At 45.7% G+C, this 22194-nt stretch overlaps 1 protein-coding gene across 3 annotated transcripts in view; it reads right to left on the bottom strand.

The window, feature by feature from the left end:
* LOC137322123 (cullin-9) overlaps positions 1–22194 on the bottom strand; it is a 344721-nt gene that overhangs the window by 22183 nt on the left and 300344 nt on the right. For all 3 annotated transcript variants that reach the window (XR_010962966.1, XM_067985222.1, XM_067985223.1), the window contains exons 38-39: positions 18908–19041; positions 17685–17782 (exon numbers count right to left, since the gene is read on the bottom strand). Coding sequence is in view for 2 of the 3 variants with exons in the window: in XM_067985222.1 (XP_067841323.1) it covers positions 17685–17782; positions 18908–19041 (232 nt within the window). In the remaining variant the exon portion in view is untranslated. The remainder of the gene's footprint in view (positions 1–17684; positions 17783–18907; positions 19042–22194) is intronic.

The raw sequence follows: 22194 nt of genomic DNA, 5'->3' as shown, positions 1-22194 counted from the left end.
AGGGTTAACTCACTGCTCCTCTTCTAATAGACCACAGGGTGAACTCACTGCTCCTCTTCTAATAGACCACAGGGTGAACTCACTGCTCCTCTTCTAATAGACCACAGGGTGAACTCACTGCTCCTCTTCTAATGGACCAAAGGGTGAACTCACTGCTCCTCTTCTAATAGACCACAGGGTGAACTCACTGCTCCTCTTCTAATAGACCACAGGGTGAACTCACTGCTCCTCTTCTAATAGACCACAGGGTGAACTCACTGCTCCTCTTCTAATAGACCACAGGGTGAACTCACTGCTCCTCTTCTAATAGACCACAGGGTGAACTCACTGCCCCTCTTCCAATAGACCAAAGGGTGAACTCACTGCTCCTCTTCTAATAGACCACAGGGTGAACTCACTGCTCCTCTTCCAACAGACCACAGGGTGAACTCACTGCTCCTCTTCTAATAGACCACAGGGTGAACTCACTGCTCCTCTTCGAATAGACCACAGGATGAACTCACTGCTCCTCTTCTAATAGACCATAGAATGAACTCACTGCTCCTCTTCTAATGGACCACAGGATGAACTCACTGCTCCTCTTCTAATAGACCACAGGGTGAACTCACTGCTCCTCTTCTAATAGACCACAGGGTGAACTCACTGCTCCTCTTCCAATGGACCACAGGGTGAACTCACTGCTCCTCTTCTAATAGACCACAGGATGAACTCACTGCTCCTCTTCTAATAGACCACAGGATGAACTCACTGCTCCTCTTCTAATAAACCACAGGGTGAACTCACTGCTCCTCTTCCAATATAACCACAGGATGAACTCACTGCTCCTCTTCGAATAGACCACAGGGTGAACTCACTGCTCCTCTTCTAATAGACCACAGGATGAACTCACTGCTGCTCTTCTAATAGACCACAGGATGAACTCACTGCTCCTCTTCTAATAGACCACAGGGTGAACTCACTGCTCCTCTTCCAATATAACCACAGGATGAACTCACTGCTCCTCTTCGAATAGACCACAGGGTGAACTCACTGCTCCTCTTCGAATAGACCACAGGGTGAACTCACTGCTCCTCTTCTAATAGACCAAAGGATGAACTCACTGCTCCTCTTCTAATAGACCACAGGATGAACTCACTGCTCCTCTTCCAATGGACCACAGGGTGAACTCACTGCTCCTCTTCCAATGGACCACAGGGTGAACTCACTGCTCCTCTTCTAATAGACCACAGGGTGAACTCACTGCTCCTCTTCTAATAGACCACAGGGTGAACTCACTGCTCCTCTTCGAATAGACCACAGGGTGAACTCACTGCTCCTCTTCTAATAGACCACAGGGTGAACTCACTGCTCCTCTTCTAATAGACCACAGGGTGAACTCACTGCTCCTCTTCTAATAGACCACAGGGTGAACTCACTGCTCCTCTTCTAATAGACCACAGGGTGAACTCACTGCCCCTCTTCTAATGGACCACAGGGTGAACTCACTGCTCCTCTTCTAATAGACCACAGGGTGAACTCACTGCCCCGCTTCTAATGGACCACAGGGTGAACTCACTGCTCCTCTTCTAATAGACCAAAGGGTGAACTCACTGCTCCTCTTCTAATAGACCATAGAATGAACTCAGTGCTCCTCTTCTAATAGACCACAGGGTGAACTCACTGCTCCTCTTCTAATAGACCACAGGGTGAACTCACTGCTCCTCTTCTAATAGACCACAGGGTGAACTCACTGCTCCTCTTCTAATAGACCACAGGGTGAACTCACTGCTCCTCTTCTAATAGACCACAGGGTGAACTCACTGCTCCTCTTCTAATAGACCACAGGGTGAACTCACTGCTCCTCTTCTAATAGACCACAGGATGAACTCACTGCTCCTCTTCTAATAGACCACAGGGTGAACTCACTGCTCCTCTTCTAATAGACCACAGGGTGAACTCACTGCTCCTCTTCTAATAGACCACAGGGTGAACTCACTGCTCCTCTTCTAATAGACCACAGGGTGAACTCACTGCCCCTCTTCTAATGGACCACAGGGTGAACTCACTGCTCCTCTTCTAATAGACCAAAGGGTGAACTCACTGCTCCTCTTCTAATAGACCATAGAATGAACTCAGTGCTCCTCTTCTAATAGACCACAGGGTGAACTCACTGCTCCTCTTCTAATAGACCACAGGGTGAACTCACTGCCCCTCTTCCAATAGACCAAAGGGTGAACTCACTGCTCCTCTTCTAATAGACCACAGGGTGAACTCACTGCTCCTCTTCCAACAGACCACAGGGTGAACTCACTGCTCCTCTTCTAATAGACCACAGGGTGAACTCACTGCTCCTCTTCGAATAGACCACAGGATGAACTCACTGCTCCTCTTCTGATAGACCATAGAATGAACTCACTGCTCCTCTTCTAATGGACCACAGGATGAACTCACTGCTCCTCTTCTAATAGACCACAGGGTGAACTCACTGCTCCTCTTCTAATAGACCACAGGGTGAACTCACTGCTCCTCTTCTAATAGACCACAGGATGAACTCACTGCTGCTCTTCTAATAGACCACAGGATGAACTCACTGCTCCTCTTCTAATAAACCACAGGGTGAACTCACTGCTCCTCTTCCAATATAACCACAGGATGAACTCACTGCTCCTCTTCGAATAGACCACAGGGTGAACTCACTGCTCCTCTTCTAATAGACCACAGGATGAACTCACTGCTGCTCTTCTAATAGACCACAGGATGAACTCACTGCTCCTCTTCTAATAGACCACAGGGTGAACTCACTGCTCCTCTTCCAATATAACCACAGGATGAACTCACTGCTCCTCTTCGAATAGACCACAGGGTGAACTCACTGCTCCTCTTCGAATAGACCACAGGGTGAACTCACTGCTCCTCTTCTAATAGACCACAGGGTGAACTCACTGCTCCTCTTCTAATAGACCACAGGGTGAACTCACTGCTCCTCTTCTAATAGACCACAGGGTGAACTCACTGCTCCTCTTCTAATAGACCACGGTGAACTCACTGCTCCTCTTCTAATAGACCACAGGATGAACTCACTGCTCCTCTTCTAATAGACCACAGGGTGAACTCACTGCTCCTCTTCTAATAGACCACAGGGTGAACTCACTGCCCCTCTTCTAATGGACCACAGGGTGAACTCACTGCTCCTCTTCTAATCGACCAAAGGGTGAACTCACTGCTCCTCTTCTAATAGACCATAGAATGAACTCAGTGCTCCTCTTCTAATAGACCACAGGGTGAACTCACTGCTCCTCTTCCAATATAACCACAGGGTGAACTCACTGCTCCTCTTCCAATGGACCACAGGGTGAACTCGCTGCTCCTCTTCCAATGGACCACAGGGTGAACTCACTGCTCCTCTTCTAATAGACCACAGGGTGAACTCACTGCTCCTCTTCTAATAGACCACAGGGTGAACTCACTGCTCCTCTTCTAATAGACCACAGGGTGAACTCACTGCTCCTCTTCTAATAGACCACAGGGTGAACTCACTGCTCCTCTTCTAATGGACCACAGGGTGAACTCACTGCTCCTCTTCTAATAGACCACAGGATGAACTCACTGCTCCTCTTCTAATAGACCACAGGGTGAACTCACTGCCCCTCTTCTAATAGACCAAAGGGTGAACTCACTGCTCCTCTTCTAATAGACCATAGAATGAACTCAGTGCTCCTCTTCCAATAGACCACAGGGTGAACTCACTGCTCCTCTTCCAATATAACCACAGGGTGAACTCACTGCTCCTCTTCCAATATAACCACAGGGTGAACTCACTGCTCCTCTTCTGATAGACCACAGGGTGAACTCACTGCTCCTCTTCCAATTTAACCACAGGGTGAACTCACTGCTCCTCTTCCAATATAACCACAGGGTGAACTCACTGCTCCTCTTTTAACAGTACCACAGGATGTTTATTTTCTGCCTTAACAGTACCTCAGGTTAACATCTCCAAGATAGGGTCTCATAGGTCATAGATTTGAGTCACAACTTCTTCCTGGGCTATAAACCTATTATGTGTCTGTCTCATACAGTAAATTGTAACCAAACTGACAACCTCTACCATGTTAGCCAAACCATAGTCTTTTAATTGTTGCTGTTGGAAAGTTGCTGTTCATTACCATCATCAATCAACCCAGTCTGACATTATGTAACTCTCTTTTTATCATCTATGGGATGGGCCCAAGTTCCACTTGGTCTTGCCTCTGAAAGCTACATTATTGCTGGGTGTGAATCACTCTGGTGTGACAACTTCCTTGATCTCAATTATCAGCTTGCCGCGAAATTTTGCTTTCTTCCTGAAATCAGATGACAAGCAGAAGGAACCCTGTCAAGATTCCTTGGAGGCTGAAACCTTTGTGATACTCTGGGTAGGTCAGCTGGAGTTTCCTTCAGTCTTGCCAACAATCTTAAGCTTTAATACATTTATTCTCTGTTGTATTATTACTCTACAATAGGGCTTTGGCCATAACGATCATATATCATTCCCACCTGTCACTCACTGTATGTTCCAACAGTCCAATATTCCTTGAAATGTTGATGGCCGTTATTCCAGCTAACATATTGATTCAAAATCTCTGGTGTAGGGCAGAGTAGTTTAGCACCTTCTGGTTCTGTGCTGACTGGTAGACTCCCAAGTGAAATGAATTTAGGCCAGTGTCAGCCCAGCTGTTAGTCGCCACAGTCTTTCATTACACAACTATCCACAAAATTGGCAAGCTGATTCAGAGGGCATGTGTTAGAAATAGAAAAGTTGATAGCGCCACAGTAGATGTGGTCTCTAGAGACTGAGGTTAAGGGACTTTTTTGGAGCAGGGTGCATCGGACTTGCACTGCCCAAAGTGGAAAACTTTCTCGATTCCAACTTCATCAGTTTCAATAACAACGCCAAATGTAATCTTTACAAACTTTATAAGCAAAGAGATTACATCCATATTTCTCCTCCTTACAAAGTTAAACAAAGACTTCCCTTCCTTAGTTACATAACTCAATACAACAGACAAACATAAGAACGCAAGAAATAGGAGCAGGAGTAGGCCATCCGGCCCCTCGGGCTTGCTCCGCCATTCAACAAGATCATGGCTGATCTTCTACCTCAAAGGCATTTTCCTGCACTATCTCCATATCCCTTGATGCCTTTGATGACAACACAATACAATTGTAAACAATTTTACAACACCAAGTTATCGTCCAGCAATTTTATTTTAAAATCCACAAGCTTTCGGAGGCTTCCTCCTTCCTCAGGTGAATGTGGAAATGAAATCCTCGAACCTATCGCATTTATAAATCACAGAACAATGCCTGGTATTTACAGATAGTCTTTTCAACTGCCCGTTGCAAAGGCAACCAAAGTGTTCAGACAGATAGGTGTTACCTACAGGGCCACCGGATATACAAACGGCCAGAACTAAAAAAACAGATGATGTGGAGATGCCAATTAAAAAAAGAGCGAGAGAGGCAGAAACATAGAAACATCCAGAAGGAAAAGACAGCAATTGACCCGTTATATTAAAAACAGATAACATTTGTTCGCTGGTGGGGTAACGTGTCGCGTGACATGAACCCAAGATCCCGGTTGAGGCTGTCCTCATGGGTGCGGAACTTGGCTATCAATTTCTGCTCGACGATTTTGCGTTGTCGAGTGTCTCGAAGGCCGCCTTGGAGTACGCTTACCCGAAGGTCGGTGGCTGAATGTCCTTGACTGCTTAAGTGTTCCCCGACTGGGAGGGAACCCTCCTGTCTGGCGATCGTTGCGCGGTGTCTGTTCATCCGTTGTCGCAGCGTTTGCATGGTCTCGCCAATGTACCATGCTCTGGGGCATCCTTTCCTGCAACTTATGAGGTAGACAACGTTGGCCGAGTCACAGGAGTATGAACCATGTACCTGGTGGGTGGTGTCCTCTCGTGTGATGGTTGTATCTGTCTCGATGATCTGGCATGTCTTGCAGAGGTTACCGTAGCAGGGTTGTGTGGTGTTGTGGAAGCTGTTCTCCTGAAAGCTGGGTAATTTGCTGCGAACGATGGTCTGTTTGAGGTTGGGTGGCTGTTTAAAGGCGAGTAGTTGAGGTGTGGGGATGGCCATAGCGAGGTGTTCGTCGTCATTGATGACATGTTGAAGGCTGCGGAGAACATGGCGTAGTTTCTCCGCTCCGGGGAAGTACTGGACGACGAAGGGTACTCTGTTGGTTGCGTCCCATGTAAGTCTTCTGAGGAGGTCTATGCGATTTTTCGCTGTGGCCCGTCGGAACTGTCGATCGATGAGTCGAGCGTCATATCCCGTTCTTACTAGGGCGTCTTTCAGCGTCTGTAGGTGTCCATCGCGTTCCTCCTCGTCTGAGCAGACCCTGTGTATTCGCAGGGCCTGTCCATAGGGGATGGCCTCTTTGACGTGGTTAAGGTGGAAGCTGGAAAAGTGGAGCATCGCGATGGACACCTACAGACGCTGAAAGACGCCCTCGCAAGAACGGGATATGACGGTCGACTCATCGATCGTCAGTTCCGACGGGCCACAGCAAAAAATCGCATAGACCTCCTCAGAAGACTAACACGGAACGCAACCAACAGAGTACCCTTCGTCGTCCAGTACTTCCCCGGAGCGGAGAAACTACGCCATGTTCTCCACAGCCTTCAACAAGTCATCAATGACGACGAACACCTCGCTATGGCCATCCCCACAACTCCACTACTCGCCTTTAAACAGCCACCCAACCTCAAACAGACCATCGTTCGCAGTAAATTACCCAGCTTTCAGGAGAACAGCGTCCACAACACCACACAACCCTGCCACGGTAACCTCTGCAAGACATGCCAGATCATCGACACAGATACCACCATCACACGAGAGGACACCACCCACCAGGTGCACGGTTCATACTCCTGTGACTCGGCCAACGTTGTCTACCTCATATGTTGCAGAAAAGGATACCCCAGAGCATGGTACATTGGCGAGACCATGCAGACGCTGCGACAACGGATGAACAGACACCGCGCAACAATCGCCAGACAGGAGGGTTCCCTCCCAGTCGGGGAACACTTCAGCAGTCAAGGACATTCAGCCACCGACCTTCGGGTAAGCGTATTCCAAGGTGGCCTTCGAGACACTCGACAACGCAAAATCATCGAGCAGAAATTGATAGCCAAGTTCCGCACCCATGAGGACGGCCTCAACCGGGATCTTGGGTTCATGTCACGCTACACGTTACCCCACCAGCGAACAAATGTTATCTGTTTTTAATATAACGGGTCAATTGCTGTCTTTTCCTTCCGGATGTTTCTGCCTCTCTCGCTCTTTTTTTAATTGGCATCTCCACATCATCTGTTTTTTTAGTTCTGGCCGTTTGTATATCCGGTGGCCCTGTAGGTAACACCCATCTGTCTGAACACTTTGGTTGCCTTGGCAACAGGCAGTTGAAAAGACTATCTGTAATTACCAGGCATTGTTCTGTGATTTATAAATGCGATAGGTTCAAGGATTTCATTTCCACATTCACCTGAGGAAGGAGGAAGCCTCCGAAAGCTTGTGGATTTTAAAATAAAATTGTTGGACTATAAGTTGGTGTTGTAAAATTGTTTACAATTGTCAACCCCAGTCCATCACCGGCATCTCCACATCAACACAATACAAATAATATGGTTAGCAGTAACAAGTCTGTCATTTCCAGTCAGATCAAACCTTTATCTTGATGCCAATTTAACTTTTGAAGAGGGATCATTAAAGTCTGCTTTTATTGCCCATTAAAAACCCAGGTCTTTCCCCGCCCCTGCACAATTTCTTCACGTTTTAATTTTAATGTAAAGTAGGAAAAACCCTGTGTATATCAGTAAAAGAAAATCAGTTTTTATTTTGAATATTGCCAGAATTCAAAACTAATAAAGGGCTGAAAAAGATAGTTAAATAACCACACACAATTATTTACACAGTTCATGAACACTACTTCCATGGGGCTCACCATCAGAAACTCACTTAACCTCTAGATATTTTTAAAAATTAGAACTCCCTGCTTCTCTTCTAATACAACAACTACTTGCGCTTTTAATGTAGCAAAACGGCCCAAGACGCTTCACAGGACCGTAATCAGACTAAATATGACATCGAGCCACCCAAGGAAATATTAGGACAGGAGACCAAAAGCTTGGTCGAAGAGGTAGGTTTTAAGGAGAGTCTTAAAGGAAAGGAGGGGGCTAGAGAGGTGGAGGGGTTTAGGGAGGGAATTCCAGAGCTTAGGGCCTAGACAGCTGAAGGCACAGCGCCAATGGTGGAGCAATTAAAATCGGGGATTGGAGAAACGCAGAGATCTCAGGAGGGTTGTAGGGCTGGAGAAGGTTACAGAGATAGGAAGGGGTGAGACCATGGAGGGATTAGAAAACAAGGATGAGAATTTTAACATCTAGGCATTGCCAGACCGGGAGCCAAAGTAGGTCAGCGAGCAAAGGGGTGATGGGTGAATGGGATTTGTTGGAAGTTAGGATACGAGTTTTGGATGAGCTCAAAGTTTACAGAGGGTGGAAGATGGGAGGCCAGCCAGGAGAGCATTGAAGTAGTTGAGTCTGGAGTTAACAGAACTATGGATGAGTTTCAGCAGCAGATGAGCTGAGGTAGGGGCAGAGACGGGCGATGTTACCAAGGTGGAAGTCGGCAGTCTTGGTGATGGAGCGGATCAGGGGTCGGAAGCTCATCTGAGTCAAATAGGATGCAAAGGTTGCGAGCGGGCTGTTACAGCCTCAGACAGTGGCCAAGGAGAGGGATGGAGTCAGTGGCTAGAGAACGGAGTTTGTGGCGGGGACCGAAGACAATAGTTTTGGTCTTCCCAACGTTTAGTTGGAGGAAATTTCTGCTTTTTTTCGGACGAGCAACGTGACAAATCAGACAGTGGAAGGGTCAAGAGGTGGTGGCGGGGTAGAACTGGGAGTCATCAGCTTATATGTGGAACCTGACGTTGTGATCTTGGGGAATCAAGGGATATGGGGATAGGGCGGGAAAGTGGAGTTGAAGTAGGAGATCAGCCATGATCTTATTGAATGGCGGAGCAGGCTCGAGGGACCATATGGTCTACTCCTGCTCCTGTTTCTTATGTTCTTGCTTTTAGTAAACAATGTGACTTGAGTAAACTTTTGGATTGCTGACCAGTCTTCAGGGGGACTATCAGTGTTGTAACTTTATCAGTGTCCTTGCTCCATACATAACTGGGAATGAAAGACTGACATTCGCTGCAGTATAAAGAATACAGTCCTCGCAGCAGTATCTAAAGATGAACCAGCTCCCCTTAAAAATACACCAAAGTTGCACAGCCTTTGCTTCTTTTCCTGTCGAATAGTGGGACCAGAGGTGCAGGGAGATCACAGTCATGACCTCAGCTCAGCATTTACAATATGCAGCGAGCATGCTGCTTTTTAAAAAAAAACTGATTCACCACCAGAAGAAAATCTGCTAATTTAACAGTGGAAATCAGTATAAAATTAATTTTAGTAATCCCTGCTTATTCAGTTATAAACCTTTCACAGCTCCCTTGTAAAAGCAAAAGAAAATGCCTCTAATCCTCCCCAAGTGTAGAAAGCCCAAAAGCAACTACTTAGCAAATATAATAGCGCTGTGGCATGGGAGAGGATGAAGCAAAGATGGCTTATGGTAGTTTTGTTGGCTTTTATCTCATTAAGTGTATGTAGGTTTGCTTTTGTGTTCCTTTTTGTCTGACTTTAAAGTTTAAAATTAATTCAATTTTTTTTTTTTACACGAAGCGTCACAAGGGTCAATGTCCCTGCATCTTCCAACACATGATCACAGTATATTAGAACCTATCTTTATCTATGGGTTTGAGTAGACTAGACTAGAATACTATGTGGAGGAGACTAATTACTGAGAAATGTGTATTTTCCTGGTCATGTTGCAAATGACTCATCACAAACTGAGAGGAAGAACAACTAAAGTCACAAAGGTAAGTCAATTATACTGAGATTTCTTAACCTTTCTCCCATCTTGAATAACTTTATATATTGATTAAAACACAAAACTTTTCACATAACCACCTAACTACTCTTTCAAGCAGTACTTTATTTACTGTGATACCCTCAGCTAATCACAATTCAACTCTGATGCAATGGGAACCTCGTTTAACCAGCCACTCACTCAGATACGTCTGAGTAGTTGTAAATTGTCTCGATGCTGCCGGGCTCTCCCAGTCAACACAGCCAAACTAACCTCAATGCAGCCATACATGCCTTCTGGTAATTGCAGTATTTTGTATTTACAGTGTCAAAGTACAGCTTTGTGCAAGTTTCAAAGATTTGACTTTATTGGCCCGAGGTGTGGGGTTGTGATGGTTTGTGAATTGTATGTTCTGGGGAGCAGGGAAGGCTCATGAGAAATCTGCTTAGCGGAAGAGACTGCACTGCCCAGAACACCATGACCTATTCCTCACTCAGTGTTTACCCCATAACATCACTGTCAATTTCTCAATGTTTACCCCATAACACAAGGTCTATTTCTCAGTGTTTACCCCATAACACCACTGTCAATTTCTCAATGTTTACCCCATAACACAAGGTCTATTTCTCAGTGTTTACCCCATAACACCACTGTCAATTTTTCAATGTTTACCCCATAACACAAGGTCTATTTCTTACTCATTGTTTACCCCATTACACCATTGTCTATTTATCATGGTCTATTTGTCACTGTGTTCGTCCCGTAACACCATGGTCCATTTCTCACTCTTTTTTTGATAACTCCACAGTCTATTTCTTCGTGTTAACACCATGCTCTATTTGTCACTCAGTGGTTACCCCATAACCTCATGGTGTTGTGGGGTAAACACTGAGAAATTGACCATGATCTATTTCTCACTCTGCCCCATAACACCAAGGTCCATTTCTCACTGTTTTCCTGATAACATAAGAACATAAGAAATAGGAGCAGGAGTAGGCCAATCGGCCCCTCGAGCCTGCCCCGCCATTTAATAAGATCATGGCTGATCTGATCCTAACCTCAAATCTAAATTCATGTCCAATTTCCTGCCCGCTCCCCGTAACCCCTAATTCCCTTTACTTCTAGGAAACTGTCTATTTCTGTTTTAAATTTATTTAATGATGTAGCTTCCACAGCTTCCTGGGGCAGAAAATTCCACAGACCTACCACCCTCTGAGTGAAGAAGTTTCCCCTCATCTCAGTTTTGAAAGAGCAGCCCCTTATTCTAAGATTATGCCCCCTAGTTCTAGTTTCACCCATCCTTGGGAACATCCTCACTGCATCCACCCGATCAAGCCCCTTCACAATCTTATATGTTTCAATAAGATCGCCTCTCATTCTTCTGAACTCCAACGAGTAGAGTCCCAATCTACTCAACCTCTCCTCATATGTCCGCCCCCTCATCCCCGGGATTAGCCGAGTGAACCTTCTTTGTACTGCCTCGAGAGCAAGTATGTCTTTTCTTAAGTATGGAGACCAAAACTGTATGCAGTATTCCAGGTGCGGTCTCATCAATACCTTATATAACTGCAGCAATACCTCCCTGTTTTTATATTCTATCCCCCTAGCAATAAACGCCAACATTCCGTTGGCCTTCTTGATCACCTGCTGCACCTGCATACCAACTTTTTGATTTTCTTGCACGAGGACCCCCAGATCCCTTTGTACTGCAGTACTTTCCAGTCTCTTGCCATCAAGATAATAACTTGCTCTCTGATTTTTCCTGCCAAAGTGCATAACCTCACATTTTCCAATATTGTATTGCATCTGCCAAATCTCCACCCACTCACCCAGCCTGTCTATATCCCCCTGCAGGTTTTTTATGTCCTCCTCATTCTCTACTTTCCCTCCCATCTTTGTATCATCTGCAAACTTTGATATGTTACACTCGGTCCCCTCCTCCAAATCGTTAATATAGATCGTAAAGAGTTGGGGACCCAGCACCGACCCCTGCGGAACACCACTGGCTACTGGTTGCCAGTCCGAGAATGAACCATTTATCCCAACTCTCTGCTTCCTGTTAGATAACCAATCCTCCACCCATGCCAGAATATTACCCCCAATCCAGTGATTCTTTATCTTGAGCAATAATCTTTTACGTGGCACCTTGTCGAATGCCTTCTGGAAGTCTAAATACACTACGTCCACTGGTTCCCCTTTATCCACCCTGTAACGTTATGTCCTCAAAGAACTCAAGCAAATTTGTCAGATATGACTTCCCCTTCATAAAACCATGCTGACTTTGTCCTATTAAATTATGTTTATCCAAATGTTCCGCTACTGTCTCCTTAATAATAGACTCCAAAATTTTACCCACCACAAATGTTAGGCTAACTGGTCTATAATTTCCAGCCTTCTGCCGACTACCCTTTTTAAATAAGGGTGTTACATTAGCAGTTTTCCAATCTGCCGGGACCTTTGCCGAGTCCAGAGAATTTTGGAAAATTATTACCAAAGCATCCACATTCCCCACTGCCACTTCCCTCAAGACCCTAGGATGTAAGCCAGCAGGTCCAGGGGATTTATCCGCCTTGAGTCCCATTAATTTACTGAGTACCAATTCCTTAGTGATTTTAATCGTATTTAGCTCCTCGCCCCCGAGAGCCCCCTGTTTGTCCAGTGTTGGGATATTCTTAGTGTCCCCTACCGTAAAGACTGAAACAAAATATTTGTTCAGCATTTTTGCCATCTCCATGTTTCCCACCATTAATTTCCCGGTCTCATCCTCTAAGGGACCTACGTTTGCCTTAGCCACCCTTTTTCTTTTTATATAACTATAGAAACTCTTGCTATCTGTTTTTATATTTTTTGCTAATTTATTTTCATAATCTATCTTCCCTTTCTTAATCAATTCTTTCGTTACTTTTTGCTGTCTTTTGAAGACTTCCCAATCTTCTATCCTCCCACTAAGTTTGGCTACCTAATATGTCCTTGTTTTTAGTCGGATACTATCCTTAATTTCTTTACTCAGCCACGGATGGCTGTCATTTCTTTTACACCCTTTTTTCCTCAGTGGAATATATTTGTTTTGAAAGTTGTAAAATAACTCCTTAAATGAACACCACTGCTCATGTACCGTCTTACCCTTCAATCTATTTTCCCAGTCCACTTTAATCAATTCCGCCCTCATACCATCATATTCTCCTTTATTCAAGCTCAGTACCCTAAGTTGAGAACCAACCTTCTCACCCTCTAATTGGATATGGAATGTGACCATGTTATGGTCACTCATTCCAAGGGGATCCTTAACTAGCACATTATTCGTTAATCCTGGCTCATTACACAGGACCAGGTCCAAGGTTGCTTGCCCCCTTGTAGGATCAGTTACATACACAGCGGGTACGGTAGCATAGTGGTTATGTTACTGGACTAGTAATCAAGAGGCCTGGACCAAAATCCAGAGTCATGAGTTCAAATCCTGCCACGGCAGCTGGCGAATTTAAATTCAATCAATTAAATTAAAATACTAGTATCAGTAATGATGGCCATGAAACTACCGGATTGTCGTAAAAACCCATCTGGTTCACTAATGTCCTTCAGGGAAGGAAACCTGCCGCCCTTACCCGGTCTGGCCTATATGTGACTCCAGACCCACAGCAATGTGGTTGATTCTTAATTGCCCTCTGAAATGGCCAAGCAAGCCACTCAGTTGTAAAATCTCGCTACGAAAAGTCATAATAAGAATAAAACCGGACGGACCACTAGCCACCGGACACGACAACGGCAAAACACCAAGCCCAATCGACCCTACAAGGTCCTCCTTACTAACATCTGGGGACTTGTGCCAAAATTGGGAGAGTTGTCCCACAGACTAGTCAAGCAACAGCCTGACATAGCCATACTCACAGAATCATACCTTTTAGCCAACGTCCCAGACTCTTCCATCACCATCCCTGGGTATGTCCTGTCCCACCGGCAGGACAGACCCACGAGAGGTGGCGGTACAGTGATAGACAGTCAGGAGGGAGTAGCCCTGGGAGTCCTCAACATTGACTCTGGACCCCATGAAATCTCATGGCATCAGGTCAAACATGGGCAAGGAAACCTCCTGCTGATTACAACCTACCGTCCTCCCTCAGCTGATGAATCAGTCCTCCTCCATGTTGAACACCACTTGGAGGAAGCACTGAGGGTAGCAAGGGCACAAAATGTACTCTGGGTGGGGGACTTCAATGTCCATCACCAAGAGTGGCTCGGTAGCACCACTCCTGACCAAGCTGGCCGAGTCCTGAAGGACATAGCTGCCAGACTGGGCCTGCGGCAGGTGGTGAGCGAACCAACACGAGGGAAAAACTTACTTGACCTCGTCCTCACCAATCTACCTGTCGCAGATGCATCTGTCCATGACAGTATTGGTAGGAGTGACCACTGCACAGTCCTCGTGGAGATGAAGTCCCATCTTCGCACTGAGGACACAATCCAACGTGTTGTGTGGCACTACCACCGTGCTAAATGGGATAGATTCAGAACAGATCTAGCAGCTCAAAACTGGGCATCCATGAGGTGCTGTGGGGCAGCAGCAGAATTGTATTCCACCACAATCTGTAACCTCATGGCCCGGCATATTCCTCACTCTACCATTACCAACAAGCCAGGGGATCAACCCTGGTTCAATGAGGAGTGTAGAAGAGCATGCCAGGAGCAGCACCAGGCGTACCTAAAAATGAGGTGCCAACCTGGTGAAGCTACAACTCAGGACTACATGCATGCTAAACAGCGGAAGCAACATGCTTTCGACAGAGCTAAGCGATTCCACAACCAACAGATCAGATCAAAGCTCTGCAGTCCTACCACATCCAGTCGTGAATGGTGGTGGACAATTGAACAACTAACGGGAGGAGGAGGCTCTGCAAACATCCCCATCCTCAATGATGGCGGAGTCCAGCACGTGAGTGCAAAAGACAAGGCTGAAGCGTTTGCAACCATCTTCAGCCAGAAGTGCCGAGTGGATGATCCATCTCAGCCTCCTCCCAATATCCCCACCATCACGGAAGCCAGTCTTCGGGCAATTCGATTCACTCCACGTGATATCAAGAAACGGCTGAGTGCACTGGATACAGCAAAGGCGATGGGCCCCGACAACATCCCAGCTGTAGTGCTGAAGACTTGTGCTCCAGAACTAGATGCGCCCCTCGCCAAGCTGTTCCAGTACAGCTACAACACTGGCATCTACCTGACAATGTGGAAAATTGCCCAGGTGTGTCCTGTCCACAAAAAGCAGGACAAATCCAATCCGGCCAATTACCGCCCCATCAGTCTACTCTCAATCAGCAGCAAAGTGATGGAAGGTGTCATCGACAGTGCTATCAAGCGGAACCTGCTCACCGATGCTCAGTTTGGGTTCCGCCAGGAACACTCGGCTCCAGACCTCATTACAGCGTTGGTCCAAACATGGACAAAAGAGCTGAATTCCAGAGGTGAGGTGAGAGTGACTGCCCTTGACATCAAGGCAGCATTTGACCGAGTGTGGCACCAAGGAGCCCTAGTAAAATTGAAGTCAATGGGAATCAGGGGGAAAACTCTCCAGTGGCTGGAGTCATACCTAGCACAAAGGAAGATGGTAGTGGTTGTTGGAGGCCAATCATCTCAGCCCCAGGACATTGCTGCAGGAGTTCCTCAGGGCAGTGTCCTTGGCCCAACCATCTTCAGCTGCTTCATCAATGACCTTCCCTCCATCATAAGGTCAGAAATGGGGATGTTCGCTGATGACTGCACAGTGTTCAGTTCCATTCGCAACCCCTCAAATAATGAAGCAGTCCGAGTTCGCATGCAGCAAGACCTGGACAACATCCAGGCTTGGGCTCATAAGTGGCAAGTAACATTCGCGCCAGACAAGTGCCAGGCAATGACCATCTCCAACAAGAGAGAGTCTAACCACCTCCCCCTGACATTCAACGGCATTACCATCACCGAATCCTCCACCATCAACATCCTGGGGGTCACCATTGACCAGAAACTTAACTGGACCAGCCATATAAATACTGTGGCTACGAGAGCAGGTCAGAGGCTGGGTATTCTGCGGTGAGTGACTCACCACCTGACTCCCCAAAGCCTTTCCACCATCTACAAGGCACAAGTCAGGAGTGTGATGGAATACTCTCCACTTGCCTGGATGAGTGCAGCTCCAACAACACTCAAGAAGCTCGACACCATCCAAGATAAAGCAGCCCGCTTGATTGGCACCCCATCCACCACCCTAAACATTCACTCCCTTCACCACCGGTGCACTGTGGCTGCAGTGTGTACCATCCACAGGATGCACTGCAGCAACTCGCCAAGGCTTCTTCGACAGCACCTCCCAAACCCACGACCTCTACCACCTAGAAGGACAAGAGCAGCAGGCACATGGGAACAACACCACCTGCACGTTCCCCTCCAAGTCACACACCATCCCAACTTGGAAATATATCGCCGTTCCTTCATTGTCGCTGGGTCAAAATCCTGGAACTCTCTTCCTAACAGCACTGTGGGAGAACCGTCACCACACGGACTGCAGCGGTTCAAGGAGGTGGCTCACCACCACCTTCTCGAGGGCAATTAGGGATGGGCAATAAATGCTGGCCTCGCCAGCGATGCCCACATCCTGTGAACGAATAAAAAAAAAGTACTGCTCAAGAAATCCATCCCTAATACACTCAATAAACTCTTCAAGGCTGCCCTGCCCAATTTGATTTGTCCAGTTAATAAGATAGTTAAAATCCCCCATAATTATAGCTGTTCCCTTATTACATGCCCCGACTATTTCCTGATTAATACTTCTTCCAGCAGAGTTGCAACTATTAGGAGGCCTATATACTACGCCCACTGGTGTTTTTTTCCCCTTATTATTCCTTATCTCTACCCAAACTGTTTCATTATCCTGATCCTTTGTCCCAATATCATTTCTCTGTATTACAGTGATTCCTTCCTTTATTAACATAGCCACCCCACCTCCCCTTCCTTCCTGCCTGTCCTTCCTGATTGTTAAATAACCTGGCATATTTAATTCCCAGTCGTCACCCTGCAGCCATGTTTCTGTAATGGCCACAAGATCATACCCATACGTCGTTATTTGTGCCGTTAACTCGTCCATTTTGTTACGAATGCTACGTGCATTCAGATCAAGAAAGAACTTTCAAATATGTTTTGTGACACTTAGTTCCTGCTTTTTCCCCTTAACACATAGTCCATTTCTCAGTATTTTCCTGATATCACCATGACCTATTTCTCACTCAGTGTTTGCCCCATAACACCATTGTCTATTTCTCAGCGTTTACCCCATAACACCATTGTCTATTTCTCACTCAGCATTTACCCCATAACACCATTGTCTATTTCTCAGTGTTTACCCCATAACACCATTGTCTATTTCTCACTCAGCATTTACCCCATAACACTATTGTCTATTTCTGTATTTACCCCATAACACCACTGTCTATTTCTCAGTGTTTACCCCATAACACCATTGTCTATTTCTCAGTGTTTACACAACACCATTGTCTATTTCTCAGTGTTTACACCACAACACCATTGTCCATTTCTCACTCAGTGCTTTGCCCCATAACACCATTGTCTATTTCTCAGTGTTTACACCACAACACCACAGTCTATTTCTCACTCAGTGTTTCTCCCATAACACCATGTTCTATTTCTCATTGTTTACCCCATAACACCATTGTCTATTTCTCACTTTGTGCATTACCCCAGGAAGCTCTTGGACTTACTCTTTGGTGGAATCAGATGGCACTGTGTTTGAAAGGTCTGTGGTTTGAACTTCATTCTGATCGACTCCCTGCTTTGGCTGAAACCCCACTCTGAAATCCTGAAATAGCAGATTTCAAATAAATTATTTTATGTAAATTTCTTTCAAATACTTTGCAGTACAAACAAACCCTGACAACACTGCATTGCAAACAAGGATCTTTAGATTTTCAGTCCAACATGCCATCGTCACAACTTATATTGAACTCTCCCTAATGTAACTGCATAAAGTTTCATTGTAATGGCATGAGTTGGAAATGCTGTCCACTGCTTCAAGTCATATTGTCACTGGAGTAGATCATGTCATCTGTAAACAAAAGAGGTGTCTGTTTCTCAGCCTGGATCTTAGGCTCCCTTTAATTTCCAACCCTATTAAGATGTAATCCTTTTGTGAAAAATGGGTAGAAAATGAGCAATTTTATTTATTTCCCCCATCCATCTTTCTATCAATTGAATTTTCCCATATAAAACTACACTTCAGCCCTCCTATTCTGAACATGCTGATTCATTCCAGGGTAGACACATTAATCCTCGAGTATAACCCTCAAGTGGTCATTCTGTGTGAGTGAGCCTAGGCAGTCAATGTTGGCAGAATATTCACCCATGGGAGACATCACAACCTTGTTTCACCCAAACTTTCCAGCAAATTGCTGGATAGTGATCAGGACGGGGCTGTTGGTGGGGGGGCGGGGGGGAAGAACCCTGGGCGCAATTTATTCCCCTGCATTTCCTGGGGTCATGATCCTCCCTGTACGATTGACTGACAGCATCTGTTCAGATTTCAAAAGCAGTGTCTTTGGTGCAAACAGATCTCAGCTCCGACAGCAGTGGCTTATGGGACTTTAGCAAGTAATAGCACTGGGACACAAATGTCATGACCCTCCACATGTGAAGTCCAGAACTCAACCACACCATCATTTGAAGGATCTCAGAAGAGGTCAGGCACTCAAGGGAACGGCGGTTAAATCCAAGGGAGAGTTAACTCTTCCATATTGAATATCAGCAGGTTACAAAGCGGCATTGGTACACGCTGGGAGCAAGTCACCTGCCTACCTTTTCTGTGTGGCAAGCAGGGAAAAAATACTTTTCCCAAATAAAAATCTTCACATTTAGAACACACGTCTAAATATTTCAATTGCTGCTGCAGACTGACTTTGCTTTGCTACTTTATTCCAGTACGTGTTACCTGTGTTGAGTGCTGGAGTATGGCGAGCAGCCTTTCTTGTATCCTGCGGATCAGTTCCAGCCCCGTGTTTAAGTGTTCTGGTTTCAGCAGCCGAATACAGGAAGCCAGGTCCGTGCACTGCAGCAGCGTCTCCTCTAAGAAAGACAAGATATTGTTTCACAGATACAGACTCTCACCCTGTTGCATTTATATAGCACCTTTATCGTAGTAAAACATCCCAGGGTGCTTCACAGGAGAGTTATCACACAAAATTTGACACTGAGCCACATGAAGAGACATTAGGACAGTTAAGAAAGGTCTTGAAGGAGGAGAGTGGTGGCAAAGTGGAAAGGTTTAGGGAGGGAATTCGAGAACTTAGGGCAAGGCCGCCAATGGTGGGGCGAAGGAAATCGGGGATGCACAAGAGGCCAGAATTGGAGGAACGCAGAGATCTCGAAGGGTTGTAGGGCTGGAGGAGGTTACAGATAGGGAGGGGTGAGGCCGTGGAGGAATTTGAACAGAAGGATGAGAATTTTCTCCTCTGCAGGTCAGAGTACAGTGGAACCTCAATTATCTGGATTAATGGAGGGGCTCCCAACACGTGGAAAAAAGCCCTTGTAGTCTGAGATTTTAAGCTTCTGATTGGTCTGTTTAGGTTCCCAACACGTGCAGAGAAAGCCCACAATTTTCCATTTTAGAAAGAAAATATTTTGGGGAAAAAAATTATGGCAACCCAAATCCTGCTGGTCAATCTGACTTGAACTGATAGTAAAATCTATCATGTACGAGATGTGAAGAAATAGTTATTTATCCTGTGGATCAAGAACTCCAGAGCCTTTTGAAAATGAATTAAAAACACTCAAATTACTTTTCAGCTGGTTAATGCAAAAGTTAGCCACAAGCCTAATGAAAACCCTTGCAGATAATGAAGAGCTGTAGATAGACATACAAGCAAATAATCATGGTTCCATGGTGTAGCTGAAAAGAATAGTATTCCACAGCTCAGGGCCAGCGACACAGTTGCCTTTAACCAGGCTAGGTGCAACAATTTGGGATTTGGTGAAAGTTTGCTTATATACAGGAACTCCCCTGATGCCTCAATGAGAAAACTTGTAGTGCCACATCACATCTCTCAGAAACATCCCAAAGCATTTTACATACAATTACTTCGCAGTGCAGTCACTGTTTTATGTAGGTGAGCTATTCTGTGCACATCAAGATCCCACACAGCAATGAGATCAACGACCATTTAATCTCTTTTTCTCGATGGTGGTGGTGAACATAGAAAATAGGAGCAAGAGTATGCCAATCGGCCCTGCTCCGCCATTCAAAATGATCATGGCTGATCATCTAACTCAGTACCCTGTTCCCGCTTTTCCCCCATATCCCTTGATCCCTTTAGCATTAAGAAATATATCTATTTCCTTCTTGAATACATCTAATGACTTGGCCTCCACTGCCTTCTGTGGTAGAGAATTCCACAGGTTCACCACCCTCAGAGAAGAAATTTCTCCTCATCTCGGTTCTAAATGACATACCCCGTATCCTGAGACTTTGACCCCTGGTTCTGGACTCTCCAGCCATCGGGAACATCCTCCCTGCATCTAGTCTGTCTAGTCCTGTTAGAATTTTATATGTTTCGATGAGATCACCTCTCATTCTTCTAAACTCTAGTGAATATAGGCCTAGTCGACCCAATCTCTCCTCATACGTCAGTCCTGCCATCCCAGGAATCAGTCTGGTAAACCTTTGTTGCACTCCCTCCATGGCAAGGACATCCTTCCTCAGATAAGGAGACCAAAACTGCACACAATACTCCAGATGTGGTCTCACCAAGGCAGGTTGAGGGATAAAGATTGGCCAGGATACCAAAAGAATTCCCTGCTGGTCAAATAATGCCAGGGGCTCTTACACATCCATCTGAACAGGCACTCAGGGCCTCGGTTTAACATCTCATCCAAAAGATGGTACCTCTGGCAATGCTGCACTCCCTCAGCATCGCACTATCACAGCCTAGATTATCTGCTCAAATCCTGAAGTGCAGCAAAACCAACCTGAAGTGGGAGGTTGGTGCAGAAATTGTGAAGCTACACCAAAGACCTGAAGAGTGAGTTTTTTTCCTTGATTTGTGCTGATCTCAATATCCTGGGTAATGAAAGGAATTCAAGTTAGACATTAATCCTGCTCTTGACTGCTATTCAGTGACCTTGATGGAAAGTGCACGTGTGAGTACACAATCACTCAGATGGATACATCTGAATAGCCTGACACACACTTTTTAGCCCAACAAAAGAATGCTGCCTATTAATTATTTAGAATCGTAGAAAATTTACAGCACAGAAGGAGGCCATTCAGCCCATCGTGTCCGTGCCGGCTGAGAAACGAGCCACCCAGCCTAATCCCACTTTCCCACATTTGGTCTGTAGCCCTGCAGGTCACGGCTCTTCAGGTGCACATCCAGGTATTTTTTAAAATGAGTTGAGGGTTTCTGCCTCCACCACCCTCTCAGGATGTGGAGATGCCGGTGATGGACTGGGGTGGACAAATGTAAGGAATCTTACAACACCAGGTTATAAAACTGTTGGACTATAACCTGGTGTTGTAAGATTCCTTACCCTCTCAGGCAGTGAGTTCCAGACCCCCACCAACCTCTGGGTGAAAAAGTTTTTCCTCATTTCCGTTCTAATCCTTCTACCAATCAGTTTAAATCTATGCCCCCTGGTTATTGACCTCTACTAAGGGAAATAGGTCCTTCCTATCCACTCTATCTAGGCCCCTCATAATTTTGTACACCTCAATCAAATCACCCCTCACAGCCTCCTCTGTTCCAAGGAAAACAACCCCAGCCTATCCAATCTTTCCTCGTAGCTAAAATTCTCCAGTCCTGGCAACATCCTCGTAAATCTCCTCTGTACCCTCCCTATTGCAATTACATCCTTCTTGCAATGTGGTAACCAGAACTGTGCGCAGTACTCAAGCTGTGGCCTAGTGTTTTATACAGTTCCAGCGTAACCTCCCTGCTTTTATATTCTATGCCTCAGCTAAGGAAAGAATTCCATATGCCTTCTTAATAACCTTATCTACCTGTCCTGCTACCTTCAGGGATCTGTGGACATGCACTCCAAGGTCCCTCACTTTCTCTACACCTCTCAGTATCCTCCCATTTATTGTGCATTCCCTTGCCTTGTTTTCTCTCCCCAAATGCATTACCTCACACTTCTCCGGATTGAACTCCATTTGCCACTTTTCTGCCCATCTGACCAGTCAATTGATATCTTCCTGCAGTCTACAGCTTTCCTCCTCATTAT

The sequence above is a fragment of the Heptranchias perlo genome, chromosome 5, assembly GCF_035084215.1.
Source record: "Heptranchias perlo isolate sHepPer1 chromosome 5, sHepPer1.hap1, whole genome shotgun sequence".
Taxonomy (NCBI): Eukaryota; Metazoa; Chordata; class Chondrichthyes; order Hexanchiformes; family Hexanchidae; genus Heptranchias; species Heptranchias perlo.
Note: the sequence above shows the minus strand (reverse complement) of the source record. Positions and strands in the feature narration are given on the sequence as shown.